Raw genomic sequence first — 23,522 nt, 5'->3', positions numbered from 1 at the left:
TCTGCCTATGTCTCTGTCTCTCTCTGTGTTTCTCATGCATGAATAAATAAAATCTTAAAAAAAAGAAAAAAGATTTAAGTCTCTCATTCTGCTGGACTTTTGAGATTTTAAATAGAAAACTGGCAGCGCATCTGAGGTCTCATTTTACACTTGGACTACAAGAGTCCACAAGGTACTTAGAGCCTGTTTTTTGCATACCTGTTCCCACTCTTTGCATGTTTGATGCTACTCTCCACCTTCTCCAGTGCATCCCACCCCCAACCCCATGGCTGGCAAACCAGATGATCCCTCACTGGCCACCGGCAGTGCTGTGACATTACCAAAGGCACCGCGCTGATTTGGATGAGGACGTTCTTCTCTTCCAGGTCACCATACTTCAGCTGGTAGGGTTTGTATGGACCATACACAGCCTCCACCAGTTCTGTGACTTTCACCAGGTTGTACTCATCTTGAGGGAATCAAAAATTAAAATCAATAATGAACAAAGAGTCTGAAATTGCTGGCAAACAACAGGTGAAAGGTAATGTACTGGAACTTTGCTGGTTTCATCTCAGGGGTGACTATATTTTGTTAATCTGCTTTTGTTTTCATAGAAGCTGTAGCAATCACTTCAGTAAATATTTTGATGAATTTGGGTTCTGTGTAAAATTTGTCTAGACCACAAGTAAAGACACCAGCTCGCTTCTTCCCATAACCCACTATTGTTAGGAATCCCTTCAAATGATAACTCTAACCAAGGCCAAGTTCCAGAAGTGTTACAAAGAAAAGGCTCTGTAGGAAAAACACTTTTCCAGGACTTTATGGACAGGATACCCCATATATAAGGCTTCCAAAGATTCCTATATTCAACTACATTAAAAAAAAAAAAAGCATGATTGTATCAAATATTGAAATGGGCATATTCCAGGACATAGCAATTCAGTTTTTAACTTGAATGTTTACCCAAGTGACATCAGCAACCATTGATAATCCTTGCCTGAATAAACTTTTACACTGCTCATTATTAAATGGTGGTTTTCTACTTATCTCATTCCTTCTACATCTATCTGCAGGCTTTCTCTTGTAAAGAGATCTTCCTTTCTTGCTCTCTTTAATATTCCTGTGAAATCGTGGATTCCTTTTGTATTCATTGTGTTATGATCCAATATTGTCATTATTCACTTGGATGCCCAAATTATTTCAAATTTGGTCAGTGGTTACCCCTTCAGGCTGCCTCCTGTAATCTTTCTGACATATTCCTAATCGGTCTTTGAGTGGGTCAGCTGGAATCCAAAATCTTTTCTCTAGCCTGCAAGGACCCACACGCACTGACCTCAGAAGGTGGAAGAGGGAGGCAGCAAAGAGTGAAGGCGTTTCCATCCAAGCTCCCCTGTCTCTAACCTATGTGGCCATGTATGATGATAGAACTTTCGATGCCTGTTTCCTCAGCTATAAATTGAGGTTAGTAATGGCGTCATTCTTATAAGGCCTTGGTGGAAACTACATAAAATCTGTGTTTAGCGTGTGGTAATACTCAATAAAAGCCTTCTCTTTTTATTGACTACTGCGCCAGCCTTTCCTCCCTCATAATGGCCCTGGTCTCCAGCCTTCTCTTGGTTCCTCAGAAGCATCAGGCTCCCTTCTGGTCACAAGATGGTGCTTCTGTCTGGAAGGACCCTGTTCTCCCTTATCCTCCTGCATCTGGTCACCTCCCATTTTTTCTTTCAGGACTCATCTACCTCAAGTCACCAGGCTCAGTCAGCTTTGTTTGTTCATATATTCCTCTAGAACCACTCTGCTTTTCTTCAAAGTACTCACCTCATTTTGTAATTATACACCCATTACTATGATCATCTGGTTATCTCCCACCAGAATAGATGTTGTATGACAGCAGTCTGGTTTTGCTCAGCATAGCAATCTCAGCATGTGACATTCCAGGACTACTCCATTTGCAGTTGAAGGAATAAATTAAATGTGACCTACCCATGAAGCAGTCATGAAAAATAATTGGACGTGTACATATATAAAACACATACACACACACACTCGGTTAGGAATCAGAGTTCTCACTGTACAAGAAGGGATGTAACTGGGGCAGCCCCGGTGGCACAGCGGTTTAGCGCCGCCTGCAGCCTAGGGTGTGATCCTGGAGACCTGGGATCAAGTCCCACGTCAGGCTTCCTGTATGGAGCCTGCTTCTCCCTCTGCCTGTGTCTCTGCCTCTCTCTGTCTCTATGAATAAATAAAATCTTTAAATAAAATTTTTTTTAAAAGGGAGGATGTAACTGGTAAGTCAGAAAGTAAAAATTTGTGGTAGTGGATCTGATTTGGAACAATCAGCAGAAACTGGAAATAAGTGTTTCCTAGCTCTATCCAGCAAAAGAGCCTAGAAACCTAGCAACAATGGGTACTCTTGGTGTCCAGACCTTGTTCTAAATACTATTTTCCATTAGAAGAAACCAGGCTCCTTGGGAAAATGCAGGTCTGAGGCAGGGAAGGTATGTGTTCCTGGAACAGTTTGTGCCCAACAGCAAGAAAGCACTCAAAGACTGGTGGGGACACAACAAAAAAATCAAAGAGGCAGCCTGAAGGGGCAACCACTGACCAAATTTGAAATAATTCGAGCATCAAAATGAATAATGGCAATAATAAATTTTAACACAATGAATAAAAGAGAATCCATGGATTTACAGTGATATTACAGTGAGCAAAGGGGACAACTGGCTGGCTCAGTCAGAGGACTCTTGATCTCTTGATCTCAAGGTTTTGAGTTTGAGCAGCACATGGGGTGTAGAAATTACTTATATATAAAAAACTTTTAAAAAGTGAGGACAGAAAGGGAACTATCTTCTTTATAATATAAAAGGCCTGCAAATAGATGTAGAGAGAATTAGGAAATCATTTTATAATCAGCAGTGTAAAAGTTTATTCAGGTAAGGATTACTGATGGATGCTGAAGTCACTGGGTAAATGTTTTCTGAGGATTAGTTATTCCTATGGGCTCAAAGCATCACCCCATGGATTATTTATTAATTACAAAGAGGAAGAGGTACCTTTGTAATGGAGAGATCTAGTGGATACATCTACCAAGTGATTAATCCAACCATCACCAATGATTGGACATTATGTGTCCCTGATGTGATGCCAAAGGAAATATGTAGCATTCTTGCCGAAATATTTAATCTAAATTTAATCTTGAGGGAACAATCACAGACAGTTCCAGAATATGGGACATTCTACTAGAAAATTACCCTGTATTCTTCAAAGAGGTCAGTGTCATGAAAGACAAAAAAGAGATGACTGTTTCAGAATAAGAAATTAAAGAGATAAGACAACCAGATACAATGTGCACCAACTAACTGATCTTAATGGAGGCAGAGGTGGGGAAGTAGCTATAAAGACTTCTGTGGAACAAAAAAAAAAAAAAGACTTCTGTGGAAAAATTTGTGTATTAGGTGACATTATTGAGGCAATATTAAATTGGGGGGGTTGATAAAAATAACAATATACTCTATTAAAAACACATTTAAAGGAGGGGCGCCTGTGTGGCTCAGTCAGTTAGGCATCTGCCTTCAGCTCAGGTCATGATTCTAGGACGGAGCCCCGAATCATCATCAGGCTCATTGGGGAATCTGCTTCTCCCTCTGCCCCTTCCCCTGCTCATGCTTACTCTTGCACGTGCACACACTCTAATCAATAAATAAAATCTTTTTAAAAAATATTTAAGGATACAGAGATACTCTCATTCATACAGAATCTGCATACACATAAAACACAAAATACTATTTCTAGATGCCAGATGGAGAATGTTCTTCCTTCTTTGTGTTTTTTTAGTTTTTCTATAATGGATACCCATTGTTTATTAATTATAAAACCAACTTAAATTATCTTAAAAATTTAGTTTTCCTATTGCATAATCTTTTATATATTTCTAATTATTACATGCGTTACTAAAATAGAAAAAATGTTAAAGGCAAAATATAAAGTTAGAAAATATACCTGCCAACATACTTGATAAACAATGGGAATAAAATCCTTATTACATAAGTTTATTTCTGGAAGATATACCAAATTTTTAACTGTGGTTATTTTTGGCAAGCTGGGATTATAGGAGATTTTCAGTTTGTGTTATAGATTTCGATTATCATGAATTTTTTTTTATCATGAATTTTTATAACATGTACTTTGTTGCCTTCTGTTATGTATTTAATGATATATATATATATATCATTTTAAATAAAATGCTCTTATAAATTGACCAGAAACAGATTAAACCCTCTAAAAGAAAAACAGGCAAAAGAATAAGCAATTTGGAAGAGAAAAAAAAATTTATAATGTAAACTAAAACTTGATAGTAATCAACGAAATGAAAAATCAAAATGAAATATCATTAATTGTCTAAGAACCAGGCAATTATAGGGAAAAAACAGGAGCATCTAGAGCATCTAGGCATGAGGGATGGGTGCCCTCACTCACTCCTGACAGACAGGAAAATAGGGAGAAACTTTCTAAAGAGCAAAATATGATAAACATCTTTAAAATGTTCATTTTTTAACAACTGTAATTTTTAAACTTATCATAAGTAATAAGCAAAATTTGGGGGCTCAAAATTAATGTTAGATTGTTCATAATACTTCTATTTATAGTGGTGGATAAAAAAATTAAAGTAAGCCATAGTTATCAAGTGATTATTAAAAACCATGTCTTGGGAAAACATTTAATGACATTTTTTAAATACTAATTATATTGAGCAAAAAAAGATAATTTAAGATTATATATACCAGTTTTAAAGACATGTATGTGTATATATTTATATATATATTTGTGGAAAATGTGTATTTATATTGGAATTACTGGGAGAGGGATCCCTGGGTGGCACAGCGGTTTAGTGCCTGCCTTTGGCCCAGGGCGCGATCCTGGAGACCCGGGATCGAATCCCACGTCGGGCTCCCGGTGCGTGGAGCCTGCTTCTCCCTCTGCCTGTGTCTCTGCCTCTCTCTCTCTCTCTCTCTCTCTCTGTCTCTGTGTGACTATCATAAATAAATAAAAATAAAAAAATAAAAAAAAAAGAAACTTGGAATTACTGGGAGAAAATATAACAAGGCTGCCAGTGTTTCTGAGTGCGAAGGTGGTGAATCATTTTTATTTTCTTGTACCTATTTTTATTTTTGTGTGTTTTTGAAGTATCTTTTTACATTAAAAAAGATACTTTTGGAAAACCTCAATAGGAATCATTAAAAATCTAAGTTTCTGTGGCTGGCTAACAAAGCACTTCTATGTCTGATTCTTTGGAAGGTGGCTCTCTCTTCTTCAAGAATATCCATCAACAGTGGGAGGAAGGCAGCCTGTCCTTTGCCCTACCTTCATTCTACTCTGCTCTAGTAGGTAGCTTGTCCTACACTCTAGCCACTTGGACATGGCATCTTGGTCCTCTGGAAGCTATCCACATCCCCCTTGCCTCTCCCACAACTGAGACCTGCCGAGCGAGTGAGCCAAAACACCTATGAATCATCTGGAACTCGAACAATAAACACTCCCTGGAATGTACAAAGTAATTATACACAAATGTAATTAAAGAGAATAACTATTAAATAAACCAAGTTAGTGACACATAGCAGCCAAATGGCAGAACAAAGCTTCCTGAAGTGATTTCCTGATTTGACAGCAGCATGTGTCACGAGATCTGTGCTACTTAAAAGTCTATGATGGTTTTAACTTAACCAGGGATACAGGTAACATACCACTGCTGTGTTCCTAAATGGGAATTAGGAGTGCTGTGCTCCCAGATGCAGCTAGGGAAGGTCCATTTCCCCCATAACCACCCTTAGTCCCAACACAACCCTTCCCTGCCCTTAAAAACTTGCTGAAGTCCCAACAAAAAGTTCCTCTAACCTCTTTGTTCTCTTCAACTTACTTTTTAGGTTGAGTGGTCTGAGGTTTTATGATGCCTCAAAGGGAAGAGGACTCTACCCTCCCAATGTAACCTGCTGCCAATTCAAGGCCACTGGTGCCCAGCTACCTCTTTCATATTCTAAGCCCCTGCCAAAGTGCCCGTCACTTCCCCAGAGCATGCAGAGCCCCTAGTAGCACTGGGACTGGTTAATACAATAGGTAACAACCATTTCCATAATGGCAACGCTTTCATGGAAAAGGCTTCTATATTTGCTAAGAAGGAAGACAAAGATCCCTTCCAATTCTATAAAATCAGTCATCTGAAAAGACAGCAAACCCAGGCCCCAGAAGCTTCAAAAAGAGCAAGTAAAGACAAGCCAGAAGGAATGTTTACGTGGGTGGGGGAGCTGTGCCATTTCCAACCCCTTGGCAAAGTGGGCGGTGGCGTCATAGAACTCTAGCAGCTTGAGGAGCTCCAGCTCAGGCCCTGCCCTCTCCACGCCGGAGCTGAGGCAGTCAGGTAGAGTGGGCAGCAAGGCCCCCAGAGTCTGAATCAGCAGCACAGTCACCACCTCGTGGGGGTTCTTGAAAACCTGCAGTGGGAGAGAGTAACGCATTAGCACACAGGACCAAGCAGGAGCATACCGTTTAAAGAAGCAGTCTCCTGGATGCTCTCAGAGGAATGTCTCCAACAGCTGGAAACTGGCCTGGTCAAGAGCTTGAAGCACCAAGCATTCTTTAGCCCCAACTCAAACAAGCTCAGAAAGCCCAGTAACTGGCAGAACTTGCAACTTGTTCAGGACGATTAGCTACTTTATGTCTATTACTGATCCCAAGCTCCTCTTTTCAAATCTATCACAGGTAGTATTTAGATGGCTACTGAGGACAGTGAGGGTAACAGTGCAGGAACTGGGAGTGTGTGGCAGACAGGGAACAAAATAAAGAGCAAGTCGCTGAGTCAGGGTCGGAGGACATTCAGCTAGATGTACAGACCAGTCCACAGCCACCTCTACCCCGTGAGACTGATCTTCAGTAAAGATGGATTTGTCTTTTATTCTAAGGACCATCAGGGAAGAGTGTATCCAGGGCCTTTTAGATTATAGATTTACGGGACACCTGGCTGGCTCAGCGGCTGAGCATCTGCCTTTGGCTCATGGCGTGATCCTGAGGTCCCGGGATCAAGTCTTGCACTGGGCTCCCTGTATGGTGCCTGCTTCTCCCTCCGCCTGTGTTTCTGCCTCTGCCTCTCTCTCAATATCTGTGTGTGTGTGTTTGTATGTCTCTCATGAATAAATAAATAAAATATTAAAAAAAAAAAAGATTATAGATATACTTATTCACCAAGAGTCCAGGGGTACCTGTGGCTCAGTTGGTGTCTGCCTTCTGCTCAGGTCATGATCCCAGGGTCCTGGCATCAAGCCCCACATCAGGCTCTCTGCTTGGTGGGGAGCCTGCTTCTCCCTTTCCTGCTCCCCTTGCTTGTGTTCTCTCTCTCTCTCTCTAATAAATAAAAAAAAATCTTTTTAAAAAGTCTTTTTTTTTTTCCTGTTTTATATACTATTGATCTCTTGGACAAACCTGGAAAAATGTACGCAGTACATTTAGAGAGTAGTTCTCACAGTCTCCCCTGTGTTGGTCAAATGTTTAACTTTTTAAGTTTTTTTATTTTAAAGATTTTATTTATTTATTTGAGAGAGTGAGAGAGAGAGAGCAGAGCAAAAGGAGGAGCAGAGGGAAAGAGAGAAGCAGACTCTCCGCTGAGCAGAGAGCCTGATGTGTGACTCGATCCAGGACCCTGGAATCATGACCTGGGCCAAAGACAGATGCTTAACTGACTGAGCCACCCAGGTGCCTCTCAAATGCTTTTTTATTATAACTTAAACATGTACAAACATGAAAACAAGATGTAAGGCCAATCTTAGGTAACTCTAAGGCCAAAAGAGGTGCAAGTTTAAAAACTATAAAATCAATAAACTCAAAATTTTATGAGGAAATACCCTGAGAGGAATGAAAATGAAAACACAACTTCCCCAAAGTTATGGGATACAGCAAAAGCAACACTAAGAGGGAATTTTGTAGCTTTAAACACATACATTAAAGAGGAAGAAATATCTCAAATCAGTAACCTAACTGTACACATTAAGAAAAAGAAAAAAAAGGGGGATCCCTGGGTGGCTCAGCGGTTTGGTGCCTGCCTTTGGCCCAGGGCGCGATCCCGGAGTCTCAGGATCGAGTCCCACGTCGGGCTCCTGGCATGGAGCCCGCTTCTCCCTCTGCCTGTGTCTCTGCCTCTCTCTCCTCTCTCTATGACTATCATGAATAAATAATAAAAAAAAAAAGAAAGGTAACCCAAAGCTAGCAGAAGGAAGGAAATAAAATGATCAGAGGAGAAGTAAATGAAATAAAGAACAGAAAGTGAATTTTAAAAATCAACAAAACTAGTTGGTTCTTTGAAAAGATCAACAAAATTAACAAGCCTGTTATCTAGACTGACAAAAAAAAAAAGAAAGAAAGAAGACTTGAGTTACTAAAATCAGAAATGAGGGATGCCTGGATGGCTCAGCGGTTTAGCACCTGCCTTGGGCCCAGGGCATAATCCTGGAGTCCCAGGATCGAGTCCCACATCGGGCTCCCTACAGGGAGCCTGCTTCTCCCTCTGCCTGTGTCACTGCCTCTCTCTCTCTCTGTGTCTCTGATGAATAAATAAATAAAATCTTTAAAAATAAAATAAAATCAGAAATGAAGATGGGTACATTTACTACCAATTTTACAGAAATAAAAGGGATTATATGACACTATGATGAAGGATATGCCAATAAATTCGATAACTTAGATGAAATAGACAAATTCCTAGAAACACAATTTACCAAAAGTAACTGAAGAAGAAAGAGAAAATTTAAATAGTCTTTATAACTAAGTAGGAAGGAGGCAGAATCAGTAATCAAAAACTTCCTAGCAAAAAAACCCCAGAACAACTGAGAACCAGATGGCTTCACTGATGAATTCTACCAAACATTAAAAGAATTAACAACCCCCACCAAAAAAAGAATTAACGCCAATCCTTCTCAAACTCTTCTAAAAACATTGGAGAGCATTCTATATTCTGAACTGTGTCTCCTCAAAATTCATGTTAAAAGTCCAAACCTCCCCCCCGCCAAAAAAAAGTCCAAACCCCCAGTATCCAGAATGTGACTATGTTTGGACCTAGGAGTTTTAAAGAGGCAATTAAGGTAAAATGGGTCATCTGGGTGGACCCTTATCTAATCTGACTGGTGTCTTTATAACAAGAGGAGTCAGGACACAGACACCCATAAAAAGAAGACACAGGGAGAAGATTGCCACCAGTAAGTCAAGAGAGGTCTCAGAAGAAACCAACCCTGCCAATACCTTGACCTTGGACTTCTAGTCCCCAGAACCATGAGAAAATGAATTCTACTGTTAAAACCATTCGGTCTGTAATATTTAGTTATGGCAGTCCTAGCAAACTAATACAAAACACTTTCTAAGGTAACTTTTTTTTTAAGATTTTATTTATTTACTCATAGACACAGAGAGAGAGAGGCAGAGACACAGGCAGAGGGAGAAGCAGGCTCCATGCAAGGAGCCCGATGTGGGACTCAATCCCGAGTCTCCAGGATCACACCCCAGGCTGCAGGCGGCGCCAAACCGCTGTGCCACCGGGGCTGCCCTACAAAACACTTTCTAACTCATTCTATGAAGCCAGCATTAATTTGATACCAAAGCCAATCAGATTCTAAAAGAAAATTACAGACCATTCTCTTTATAAAAACACAATCAACAATACCCAAAAATAATAGTAGACTGAATTCAGCAAGCATATTAAAAGGATTATACACCATGACCAAGTGGGATGGATCTCTAAAATGAAGAATGGTTCAATACATAAAAATTAATCAATGTGGGATCCCTGGGTGGCGCAGTGGCTTAGCGCCTGCCTTTGGCCCAGGGCGGGATCCTGGAGACCCAGGATCAAATCCCACATCGGGCTCCTGGTGCATGGAGCCTGCTTCTCCCTCTGCCTGTGTCTCTGCCTCTCTCTCTCTCTCTGTGTGTGTGTGACTATCATAAATAAAAAATTAAAAAAAATTAATCAATGTAATATGCTACATTAAGAAAATCAAGGGAAGAAAACACATGACCATCTCGGTTTATGCAGAAAAAAAGTATTTGACAAAATTCAACATCCTTTACTGTTAAAAAAAAAAAAAAGTTAAATGAATCAAACAAAAAAACACTCAGTAGGAATAGAGGGATGCCTGGGTGGCTCAGTGGTTGAGTGTCTACCTTTGGCTCTCGTGATCCTGAGGTCCAAGGATCAAGTCCTGTATCAGGCTCCCTGCAGGAAGCCTGCTTCTCCCTCTGCCTATGTCTCTGCCTCTCTCTGTGTGTCTCTTATGAATAAATAAATAAAATCTAAAAACAAAAACAAAAAGCTAGGAATAGAAAAGAACTTCCTCAACATGATAAAGGCCACATAAGAAAAACAGCTATCATACTCAGTGATGAAATACTGAAAGTTTTTCCCCTTCCTAAGACCAGGAACAAGACAAATATGCCATTTTATTCAACATAGTTTTGGAAGTTCTAGCCAGAACAATTGGACAAGAAAAAGAAATAAAAGGCATCTAAACTGTAAAGGAAAAAAGAAAAACTTATCTCTCTTCATAAACTGCATGATCTTGTAATGTAGAAAACCCAAAAGAATTCACATACACGCACAAATTAACATTAATAAATTCAGCAAAATTATAGGATATAAAATCAACAAGCGGGGGATCCCTGGGTGGCGCAGCGGTTTAGCGCCTGCCTTTGGCCCAGGGCGCGATCCTGGAGACCTGGGATCGAATCTCACGTCGGGCTCCCGGTGCATGGAGCCTGCTTTTCCCTCTGCCTGTGTCTCTGCCTCTCTCTCTCTCTCTGTGTGTGACTATCAAAAAAAAAAAAAAAAAAAAAAAAAAAAAAATCAACAAGCAAAAATCAATTGCATTTCTGTACACTAGCAATGAACAACTCAAAAAGGAAATTAAGAAAATAATACCATTAATAACAGCTGAAAGACCTATATGCTGAAAATAATGAAAAGCTGCTGAAAAAAATTAAAGATACAAATAAATGTCAAGACCATCCTGTGTTCATAGACTGGAAGACTTAATACTGTTAAGATGGTAATACTACCCAAAGCCATCTACAGATTCAAGGTAATCCCTATTGAAATCCCAAAAATGTTTTCTGGAGAAATAGGAAAGCCCATTATAAAAATTCACATGGAGTTTCAAGGAATTTCAAATAGCCAAAACAATCTTGAAAAAGAACAATGTTGACTATCTTGCACTTCCAGATTTCAAAACTTACTACAAAGGTACACTAATCAAAACAGTGTGGCAGGGATCCCTGGGTGGCGCAGCGGTTTAGCGCCTGCCTTTGGCCCAGGGCGTGATCCTGGAGACCCGGGATCGAATCCCACATCAGGCTCCCAGTGCATGGAGCCTGCTTCTCTCTGCCTGTGTCTCTGCCTCTCTGCCTCCCTCTCTCTCTCTCTCTCTCTCTCTGTGTGACTATCATAAATAAATAAAAATTAAAAAAAAAAAAAAAAACAGTGTGGCAGCAGCTATAAGGACAGACATATAGCCCAATGCGATAGAGAGCCTAGAAATAAACTGTCACATACACTGTCAAATGATTTTTAAAAGAGTGCCAAGACTATTCAATGGGCAAAGGGCAGACTTTTCAACAAGTGGTGCTCTGAAAACTGGATTATCTACATGCAAAAGAAAAACACTGGAGCCTTACTTTGCACCACTACAAAAAATTAAGTAAAAAAAAAAAAATTTAAGTCAAAATTAATCAGACCCAAACATTAAAAGTATAAAACTCTTAGAAAAAAAGTTTAGTTGGGCACCTGGGTGGCTTGGTCAGCTAAGCATCAACTCTTGGTTTGGCTCAGATCATTATTTCTGAGTTGTGAGATCGCGCCCGAGGTGGGGAATCTACTTGAGATTCTCTCCCTCTCCCTCTGCCTCTGCCCCTCCCCAACCCATACATATTCTCATTCTCTCTCTCTCTCAAGTAAATACAACCTTAAAATACATAAATAAGTAAATAAAAGGAAAGGAAAATAAATGTTGGCAAAGATGTAGAGAAGCTGGAACCTTCACACATTTGCTGGTGGGAAGGTAAAATGGTGCACCTGTTGTGGAAAACAGTCTGGCAGTCCCTGAAAAGGTTAAACGATATGATATGATATGATATGATATGATATGATATGATCATATCCAACATGATATGATCCAGCAATTCCATTCCTAGATATATACCTCAAAACCAATGAAAAGAGGGATCCAAATAGGTTTTTGTACACCCATGTTCACTGCAGCATTATTCACAATAGCCAAAAGGTGGGAGCGATCCAAGTGCTTATTAACAGATGAGGGAATAAACAGAATGTGGTAGATACATATAATGGAAAATCATTCAGCCGTAAGAAAGGAATGGAAAATTGTGATATCTGCTACAACAGATAATCCTTGAAAACATTATGCTAAGTGGAATAAGCCAGACACAAAGAATAGATATTGTATGATTCCACTTTTTTTAAGATTTTATTTATTTATTTGAGAGAGAGAGAGAGAAAGAGAGAATAAGTGGTGGGGAGAGGCGGAGGAAGAAAGAAAGAGAGAGAGAGAGAAGCAGCTTTTCTGCTAAGCAGTGAGCCCTATATAGGGCTCCATCCAGGGATCCTGGGATCATGACCTGAGCCAAAGGCAGATGCTTAACCACCTGAGCCATCCAGGTGCCCCTGTATAATTCCACTTCTAAGAGAGATCTAGAATAGGAAAATGTAGAGAGACAGTAGCACAAAAGATACCAGGGCATGGGGGGAGAAGGGAATGGGGAGTTATTGCTTGATGGGCACACAGTTTCTGCTTGGGATGATTTAAAAAGTTCTAGAAACAGATAATAGTGATAGTTAATCAAATTGTCCAATGTACTTAATGCTGCCTGACCGTAAACTTAAAAATGGTAACAATGGTAAATCTTACATTATATATATTTCACCGCAATAAAAAAATCATTTCAATTTTATAACTAGTAAAATTCAAAATAACAGGACAGATGAAGATGATACCCTGAAACTAAATTTTGTCATCATTAATTCAATGTGATGGCACAGGTTCTTTTGAGCTCAGCATGCCTCTACTGCTTTGGGTGTGTGATAAGGATTCTTACACTGCTTCTACCTCTAGGCAAACTTCCAACTATTAAGGAAACATCCAATTGGCTATGGCATTAAAGAGAGCACACTTGGTACCATTGCATTCATCATGTAAGTACTGAGTTTGTCCCTAACAGAATAGGGACACCAATACAACTTATCAAACTTAGTCTTGAAGTAATACCTTTATCTGCTATGGCTCAAGTTCAAAGTTCCCCAATAGTCCCTGTAATGTCCTTGATGTTTTTTTTTTTTTTGTCATCTTGTAGAATCCAATCAAGGATTGATTGTGCAGTCACATTTAGTTGCCATTCTTTTTTTTTGTCTCCTGTAATCTAAAATCAATTCCTCAAGTTTTTTCTTTCATGACATTGACATTTTTAAAGAATCCTGGACAACTGTTTCACAAAATGGTCTTGAATTTGAATTTGTTCTGCATGTTTCCTTTTTTTTAAAAGACTTATTTATTTATTTATTTGAGAAAGAGAGAGCATGAGCAGGAGGAGCGGCAGAGGGAGATGAGAAGCAGGCTTCACACCGAGCAGGGAGCCTGATGAATAGCTCAATACCAAAACCCGGAGATCATGACCCAAGGTGAAGGCAGACACTCAACTGATTGACCCACCCAGGTGCTCCTCTCTGCATGTTTCCTCATGACAGCATTAGGGTTAAGCTTCCCGGGCAGGGAAACTACATAGGTGAAGCTCTGACACCAAAATCATTCTTTTTTTTTTTTTTAAAGATTTTATTTATTTATTCATGAGAAACACAGAGAGGAGAGGGAGAGAGGCAGAGGGAGAAGTAGGCTCCATGCAGGGAGCCTGACGTGGGACTTGATCCCGGGTCTCCAGGATCACGCCCTGGGCTGAAGTGAGCCACACGGGCTGCCCCCAAAATCATTCTTTTTTTTTTTTTTCCCAAAATCATTCTTAAAACAGCAATGTCATCATTCACTCTATTGCTCCAGACTCTATCTTCCCGAGAAAGCCACACTTCTGTCTTGAACTCACAGTTCCTCCACTGCATGGTTCCACTAACCACACACATAGCTGTACCAATACAGATCCTCCCGTCTCTGGCCAGTGAAGTCCCTTCACTATGAGCAAACATGCTAATGTCAGAGAATCATCACCTTCAGATACCACCCAGCCCAATATTGTCATCTGACCGAAGAAACCTTTTGCTGCAAGAAAGGAAGGGACCCGAGAAAGAAAGGGAAATGAGCCTTGTCTAGAAAAAGGAATTCTGACTCCTTGCCACATCTTGTGAGGAAGGATGGCACAGTGAAAATCTCCTTTCCACTTCTCTCCTACTCCAGTGACCCAGGGTAGGGGAAGAATTAAACTAAGTAACTCGTTCTAAGGAGCTTTAACTGGTTGATCAGCTGAAACTATAAAGTCAGATCCTAAACCTTTAGTGGCATTTTTTTTTTTTTTTACACATTTCAGTTAAAACACATTGGGTCTCTTATGCTCAAAGGTATTCCCTGTCCTTTGAAGCGATCTGGCAAAGGAATTCCTCCCACCATCAGCCAAAGAACCACCTACCGCCAAGTTCACAGACCATAAAACCGAACGTCTCAACTAGAGCTACAGAATCAACATAAACAGCCCACCTGAAAACAATTTGACCTGACCTTACACAAAGACCAACTCAAGATGGACCACAGACCTTACTATAAAAACTAAACAAGCTTCTAGGAGAAGGGCATCTTTGCAATCTGGGGAGGGTTTCTTAAAAAACAATAACTATAAAAGAAAAAAATTGATAAATTAGGCCTCATCAAAGTCAATACCTCTGTTTAAGCCACAGACTGGAAGGAAGTATCTATAAAACATACTTGTCAAAGGACTTTTATCTGAACTATATAAAGAACTCCTACAACTCAATAATGAAAACGCAAACAACACAGTTTTCTGTAATGGGCCAAAGATCTGAACAGACTCTTCACAAAGGAAGATATAAGCACACTGAGAAGGTGTTCAACATCCTTAGTCATCAGGAAAGTTCAATTTAAAACCACAATGAGATACTACAACACACCCACTAGAACAGCTAACTTAGAAAGACTGACATCATCTAACGTTGGCAAAAATATAGGGCAATCAGGACTCTTGCACCCTTGTGGGAATATAAAACATACAACACTTTGGGAAAATGTCTGGCAGTTTCTTATAAATCTAAACATACACCCGCCCAATGACCCAGCAATTCCACTCCTTGGTAATTACCCAAGAGATATGAACATGTGTATCCACAAAAAGACTTAGAGAACAATGTTCATTAGCCTCTTTATTCATAATAGCCTCAAACTGGAAATATCCCAAGTGTCCCTCAATATAAGAATGAATAAACAAACTGTAGTCTATTCATGCCATGTAACAGTATTTAGTAATAAAAAGGAACAAAGTACTGATTCACACAACAATGTGAATAAATCTCACAAACATATGCCCCTGAATCAAAGAAGCCTTACTGGAAAGAACACACACTATATAATTCTATGTAAAATTCAAAAACAAACAAAAAAATTTCAAAAACAGGCTAAACTAATTTATAGTGCTAAAAAATCAGAATAGTGGATGCCCCCAGGGGTACTGACTAGGAAGGAGCATGAGAGAACTTCTTATAATGATGGTAATGTTCTCTGTATCTTAACAGAGATTATGTTAAACAGAATTTGTCAAAACTAATCAAGTGGCATATTTAAGATCATTTCATTTCACAATTTTACCTCAAAGAAAAAAGGAAACAAATATTGAACTCTAGTTACTAATATGCATGTCCAGAGGTAAATGATATTTGTAACTTCCTTTGAAATGAATAAAAGAATAAGACCAAAAGGGCAGCCCAGGTGGCTCAGCAGTTTAGCGCCACCTTCAGCCCAGGGCCTGATCCTGGAGACTGGGGATCGAGTCCCACATCAGGCTCCCTGCATGGAGCCTGCTTCTCCCTCTGCCTGTGTCTCTGCCTCTAGCTCTCTCTCTCTCTCTCTCTCTCATGAATAAATAAATAAAATCTTAAAAAAAAAAAAACAGACCAATGAATGGATAGATACATGGAAAGACAGATTTATGATAAAGCAAGCATAGCAAAATATTCATTGGAAAGTGCGCAAAATGGGTGCCTGGGTGGTCACCATTCAATTCTTTCAACTCTTTTATATGTTGAAAATTTTTCATATTAAAATGGTGGGGGGTAAGTCAGAAGGGGACACATTTACTGTGGTGTCTTTGGTTTTCTTTTGTACTATACTAAGCTTCAGGAGATGAGAGCCACTTATTATGCTTATTACCCTCTGAAAAGGAAATGGGCCATGGGCCAAAAGTAACAATTGGCACAAACTCACATCTTACAAAATTTAGGACGAGGCCTGAACAGAAGTCTGAGAGGTCTAAATCCTTTTTCTTAGATAGTTAATGGCCTTTACACATGTGGATGTAAACTGGTTTTATCCTCATGACACAAGACAGAAGAAGGAACACAGAAATGAATGTGCAGCAACAGGGTGACTGAAGAGCGACAATTGACATAAATGTTGCGAAACGTCTAGAGGTTGTGTTTTGCATTGTTGTGACCTAAATCTGAGTTCCACTGGCTCCAGGAGAAGCAACAAGAATGGAGCAGAGCACTTTAACCAAAGGGAGCAACAAACCCTGGATGAGGGATTCTTTCCAGCTATGGTCAAGTTCCTATACAGCAGGGGAGAAATGAACCCTGCCAGAGGAATTCACAGCTCATTTTGAAAGCAAACACAAAATACCAAGCCACACCATCCACAGGACAGTAAGTCACAGCCTTTTCTCTCCTCAAAGAAAGAAAGAGGATCTGGGGCATCTTGTGGCATCAAGACCCAGGAACAAGGGTTCAGGCCTTGGATGGCAGAAAGTGCCATGCCGAGAGGCTTGGGGAAAATAAGTGATGGGAAGCTTCCACTGGAAATGAAGTTCCTCTGTCGTATCAGTCCCCTAAGTCAGAGGGCACCTTTAAAACTGCACTCTTCCTCGAACTCTGGGCATGCTGTGTGAACAAGGGAAACTAACTTTAGGCCAGGTACATTATACCCGAAGTTCAGATAAAAACAATCTTGTTCAGTCAAACACCACCTGACCAAGGGCCTCCTGCGTTTAGATTAGAAGATAATGGCCTTCAGGAATTCCATGGGCTCCCTGGCCGAACAACACGCAACACTGTCACATTAGATTCTGTTTAAGATACAGATAAGAATGATAAGAGGAGTTTTAAGGAGACCTAAAGATTTTACTGCCTTGGGTTTCGAGGCTTATCTTTAACTCCTTTGGTAAGGGCAGCAAACAAGGAGGTGTTTCAAGCAGTGCTGGAAGCAGTGGGGACACCACTCCCAGGGCAGCCACCCGTTCCCTAGGACCCAGCGAGCTGTTACCTGCGTTGCCCACTGGATCTGCGTATGCCAAGCCCCGAGCAAGGCATCATAGAATCCAGTGAGCTGTCGGTCCAGGGGGAGATCACTCTGACACAGTTCTTGCCAGGCTGCTAAAAGCTGCACCTGCAAAGACAGAACAGAGGGGACCTTGCTGAGTAAACAGGACATGCCACCCACTATAGCTGCCCTGCTGCCCCAGCAAAGCAAGAGATTTCCCACTGCCTACCACCCTGAGCAATCGGGTGCCCACTGATGACCATTTGCTGCAAACAAAGGTGGGGTGGGTGGCAGAAGGAAGACTTCACAGTCACCTGCCCTGATCACGGATTAGAGTTTAAATCCATTGCTCTCCAAGGGCTCCTTTCTCCTTTTACCTTGCCCCAAAAGCCCGCCAAGTCCCTTCCACTGGGCCTGCTACAGTCTTCCCAATAGACTTTAAGAGGTGTGTGTGTGTGCACGGGCGCACACACACACGTGCACTTTAGCTTCATGGCCCAACACCACAGCTTAAAACATACAAGAGTGCTGGACTTGAAGGCATTAAGTTAGCCTGGAAAGCTGTTGACGTTTTTATGCCATGTCAACTATTCTAGAAGACAGAAAATTCTTTAGGCTTGCTGAGGACATGAGGCCTAAGATACGACTCTGCCTTGAAAGACAAAAATGAGGGAAATTAAAATAACTGTTCCATCTGTAAGTGAAATGCAGCTATCAACACAAAAAAGGCTGAAAACTGAGAGCTTGTTTTTTTCCAACTGGTGAGCAAATGAATCCACAGGCTGGACCAAGAACACCCCCTACTGGCTAATTGGAAGAAAAAGGCTAGAGAGCAAGGAGGCAGGTGTTTCTCCCTTGGAGCAATGACAGCTGGAGTTCTGCAGCCCAGCAGCGAAGCATTCCACAACCATAAGCACCACAGGCTCCTCACCTTGTGACATTTGTAGTAGTAGGCGAGCAACTGGGGCATCCTGTCAATTTCAGTAAACACCTTCACGAACACTCTGGACTGCTCTAAGGGAGGACAATAGAAAACATGAACACCTTGTTACCAGGCTTCCTGTTGCAGAAAAGAGAAAGAATTCACCTGGCTAAACGTGGATATATGTAAGCTTGGGTTCCAAACTTCCTACCTACACAATGAATTAACTCATGCAGGGAGAATATAAATATGAAAAATAAGTCAAGCATAAGGGCAGAATGAGACTCAGACACTGTGAGCCGTAGCCTGTTTAGGTAACACATCAATAGCATCAGCGACATAGCTAAGATTATATATCAGCAAAATAACTATTACATGGGAACAGTGAAATGAGTTTGAATCAGGATTGGGACTGGGTAGGGGTAGGGGTGTGTTGGTGAGGTGGGAAGGAGCTAAGCCTGGGCTGCAAAATTGAAGGAGACTCTCACTTTCAGGGCTGTGCAAGGGCAGGGTGAGAGCCTTCTTAGATTTTGTGCTTTAGGTAATTCACCTGCCTTACCTCCTTCTGGCCCTGAGTAGAATCCTAAAATGTCAGTGACAGAAAGGTATCTAAAAAACCATCAATGAAACTCATTTTACAGGGGAAGAATGTGCAGCCCAGAGGGCTTCAGTCACTTGCAGGTCAATAGCAGGACTGCTCAACCACAGTACAGATTGAACCATATGAAACTACTGCTCTTCAACTATTTTGACCCTTCTCTGCTGAGAAAAAAATCATGCTCCTTACTGCCCCTAGGCCTTTGCACTCACTAGGCCTGGGATGATCTTTCTGGCTATGTGGTTCTTCCCTTTTCAGGAGGGCCTTTCCCAATCAGCTAACCTAAATTAGGTTTCTCCTATTATTTTTTCCCTATCAGACCTTTCCCTTTGTAGAACTAATCAAAATCTGTATTATTCTATTTAGTTACTTGTATAACAGTTTACTATCTTTCTCACCCTGGGAAATACAAGGTCTATGAGGCTGTGACCTTTCCTGTCTTGTCTCACTGTTCCTAGAAAATAGCAGACACAGTAGGCACTCAAAAAATGTAAATTAATGACTGTTTAAAAGAACATTGTTTTTTGGCAATATAAATAGCATGTTTGTGATGGAAAAAAATGGAAAACAAGAATAAAAAACTGCCTATCATACTCTGTTATGGACTGTCAACATTATGGTGTATACTCAAAGAATGCTTTATAGATAGAAACTGCTACAACATTTACTAGTCTAACAATACAATCATAACTTTAAAAATTTCAACACCAGAGAGTAGAACTTGTCATTTCTTGAAAAAAATAATAAAACAGAATTTGGCAAGTTAGTAAAAGTGTTGGAAAACTCAAAGGTGACATGTGAGTCTTTGGCCCTTACAGAAGAATTCAAGTTTTTCAAGGTGAATACATTAAAATAAACACAAATTTGTAAAACCAGGGGAAGTTCCTGAATCAGAAAAGAGAAAGAAAGAAATAGGAAACCTACTTTGGCAACAATAATAAAGACTTCTAGGCTGCTGCCAATACTACCAATTCAATGCAGAAAGCATTGCTGAGCCCCTGCCTGGTGAAAAGCCATCTGTTGGGTGCTGCAGTGTCTGGTGGTAGATGTGTTGTTTTGCAACCAAACCCTACTGCCCTTCTTCTGATGACAGAAGTCTGGTTGTTCTCTGAGGGACCATGCACCTGCCTCCCATTCTCCCATTTTCCTTTTATTTTTTGCAAAGGAAAAAATTTAGTTTATATTACCAAATAATACCATTAGCACTTTCCTATAGCTGCTAGTAATTACATACACATAAGACAGAGAGAATGTCAATTGTCTTTATCAAATCATACTACTATTTATTAGTTTGGTTTTATTTCCAGTTTTTTTGATATGACATCACTGTATGAGTTTAAGGCATATATCCTGCTGGTTTGATCTACACATATTGTGAAATGATATTAACACGTTTAGCTAACATCCATTTTGTCATATGGACATAGTAAAAAGAAAGGAAAGAAGAAAAGAATAGGAAAAAAATTCTTCTGATGAATACTCTTAGGACTTACTCTCTTAACAACTGCCCTGTATATCATATAGCAATGTTAGCTACAATCATCATGTTGTACATTGTATCTGTTATCTTATAACTGAAGTTTGTACCTTTTGACCATTTTTCATTTAAATATTTCCAGTGAAGCTGACTCCAGGATCCAAGGTATGGCCAGCCACAGCCTCACATCCATCTGATCAAAAGTAATTGGTTTGAAGGTACAAAAGCCTGACCATCAATGCAATCAAGATTAATCCTGGGATTTCTTCGAAAGTTGTGGGGACAGAAGCCTGGAACTCCTGGGGCCACCACATGAAAAGTACACCTGGAAGTAGTAATGCCAACACACAGAGAGACAGAGCCAAGAAACAGCAAGAGAGACTGGGTCCTAATAATAACAACACAGTTTGTCCTCCTAGATCAGTAAGACCTACTCTTGAACTTCTCAGTTCCATAAGCAATATATTCTCTCTCTCTCTCTCTCTCTCTCTCTCTCTCTCTCTCCGCCTGTTTGTATTGGGTTTCTGTCACCTGCAACCAAAAGGATCCCAAACTGATACAGGCCTCATGTGAATAAGATGGGGTCCCTAGTCTATGCTATCCACCCACAGTGTAATATAGGGCCAATGGATTCTTATTATTTCACATTAACCACTGACTTTAGATTATAAACAAGACAATATAACAAACATATAGCACCAATGGGAAACTTCGTTTACATTGCTCCTGCATAGGATTTCACATTCTATTTAGACATAAGGAAGTATTTCTCACTTAGTGCTTTGCTCATAGGAGATATGCCATAATCACCTGTTAAATGAAATAAATATATGGGAAGAAATGCTCTTAAATCTCATCCTAAAATATTTCCCTCACTGCATCAGTCTGTACTGCTTTGCTCTGGTTCCTCCTAGGTATAGACATGGGCACCACCCATTAGGCATGTGCCTGAGAGGGCTACCCTTCACCCTTCTCCCACTCTGTCACTCATTTTTTCTGGAAAAAGAGAGTATCTGGTTGAATGGATCAATAAATATAAAGAGGTAAGGATAATGTCAAAGACTTTCAGTATACCAAGTAGGTAACAACATAAAAAAAAAATGCACTGTGTATAAGCTACCTGTTGCCCTTTTACATTCATGCTTTTTCCAAAGCTTTTTCATTTATACAACCTCACTTCAACCTCAGCACAACCCTTTGGGGCCAGAGGATACAGAAATCGGCAATGGAATAAATAAGCCAGTCAAGATTACACAACCAGAAGGGCTGAGACCATCTCTCAGCCAGATCCCTGATGCATCATCTAACTCCCAAGACTTGTCCAAAATGACAACTGACAGGTGCAGAAGGTTAAATCTCAGATCTAGCAAAGAATTCCAGAAGTGGTGCTGATCCAGTTCAGAGAAGAGGGGAGGATTCCAAAAGGAAAGTCTCTGGAGAAAAGGGGGAAGGAACTCAGAAGAATGCCTCACTCCCACTGTGTAAAAAAAAGACAGCCTGTGGACCGTAGCAAGAATGAAACGGAATAAAAAGAAAACCAGAAACTTAAGGATAAAGTGAAGCTGAATAGGACAGGAATTAAAATCATAGTGCTGGGATGCCTGGTTGGCTCAGTGGTTGGGCGCCTGCCTTCGGCTGAGGTCATAATCCCGGGATTCAGGATCGAGTCCCGCATTGGGCTCCTTGAGAGAAGCCTGCTCTCCCTCTGCCTATGTCTCTGCCTCTCTCTCTCAGTCTGTGTCTCTCATGAATAAATAAATAAATCTTAATAAAAAATAAAATCATAGTGTCTGAGCTGACTCTACAAAAATGAACTGAGTGTATAAAGGTGTGATAATAGAAACACTATTAATTCAACTAAAAACAATGGTATACGAGGAGAATGGAAAGGGGAGAAAGTAGTGGTATGAAAGTGAAATCCTTAGCTATAACAACAGGAAGCCAACAGACAGTGCCTAAAATTAATATACAAAGAAATAAAATAAATGTATTATGCAAAAGGGTGCCTGGGTAGCTCAGTCAGTTAAGCATCTGACTTGATTTCTGCTCAGATCATGATCTCAGGGTCATAGGATTGAGCCCTATGTTGGGCTCAATGCTCAGGGGGGAACCTGCTTGAGATTCTCCCTCTCCCCCCCTTCTGTGCACCCCACACCATGCATGTGCACATGCACGCATGTTATCCGCTTCTCTGAAATAAATAAATCTTTAAAAGTAAATAAATGTATTATGCAGAATATAAAGTGAAATGCCAGAAAAAAGAGCTCTGAGAATTAAAAGTGGTCTCCTGGGTTCAGGACTGGGGAACAAAGTGGTAGAGGAAAAAAATGTTCTTTTCCCCAGTAAAACCTCCAGTACTATTTAACTTTTTCAACTGTTGGTGATGGAAACAAATTCTAACTGAATTCAAGAAAAGGAAAAATGAAACCAATGAAGTCATTGGTGGGTTTGGACTTTCAATTTGTAGTGTAGCTCCATCTGCTGAGCTAGAGGGCTTTTAAGAAACACAGCTGCTTGGAGCACCCGGGGTCCTGGGATCGAGTCCCATGTCCCCCCTGGACCGAGCCCCCCACTCAGCAGAGATCTGTTTCTCCCTCTGCCCTCCCCCAACTTACGTTCCCTCTCTCTTTCTCAAATAAATAAAATTTTTGGGATGCCTGGGTGGCTCAATGGTTGAGCATTTGAATTTGGCTCATGTTGTGGTCCTGGTGTCCTGGGATCAAGTCCTGCGTCAGGCTCCCTGCTCAGTGGGGTCGGCTTATTCCTCTGCCCCTCCCCCTGCTTGTGCTCTCTCTATCCTCCTCTCAAATAAATAAATAAATAAAATCTTTAAAAAAAAATACTAACAGTCATCTCTGGGTGCTGAGTTCACTGGTAAATCATCTTCTCTTTTATTTTATGTATATCTTTCCAATTTTCAATAACCTGTATAGGTATTTCTTTTATAATCAGAAACAGTTTCAAAAAATTTTTTAGGGATCCGTGGGTGGTGCAGTGGTTTGGCGCCTGCCTTTGGCCCAG

General features: G+C 40.5%; 1 protein-coding gene across 2 annotated transcripts in view; it reads right to left on the bottom strand.

The window, feature by feature from the left end:
* COG7 (component of oligomeric golgi complex 7) overlaps window positions 1-23,522 on the bottom strand; it is a 78,294-nt gene that overhangs the window by 37,959 nt on the left and 16,813 nt on the right. For both annotated transcript variants that reach the window (XM_025416184.3, XM_035717623.2), the window contains exons 5-8: window positions 18,436-18,518; window positions 17,508-17,630; window positions 6,266-6,464; window positions 321-448 (exon numbers count right to left, since the gene is read on the bottom strand). In XM_025416184.3, coding sequence (XP_025271969.1) covers window positions 321-448; window positions 6,266-6,464; window positions 17,508-17,630; window positions 18,436-18,518 — 533 coding nt within the window. The remainder of the gene's footprint in view (window positions 1-320; window positions 449-6,265; window positions 6,465-17,507; window positions 17,631-18,435; window positions 18,519-23,522) is intronic.

The sequence above is a fragment of the Canis lupus genome, chromosome 6, assembly GCF_003254725.2.
Source record: "Canis lupus dingo isolate Sandy chromosome 6, ASM325472v2, whole genome shotgun sequence".
NCBI classification, from domain to species: Eukaryota; Metazoa; Chordata; class Mammalia; order Carnivora; family Canidae; genus Canis; species Canis lupus.
Note: the sequence above shows the minus strand (reverse complement) of the source record. Positions and strands in the feature narration are given on the sequence as shown.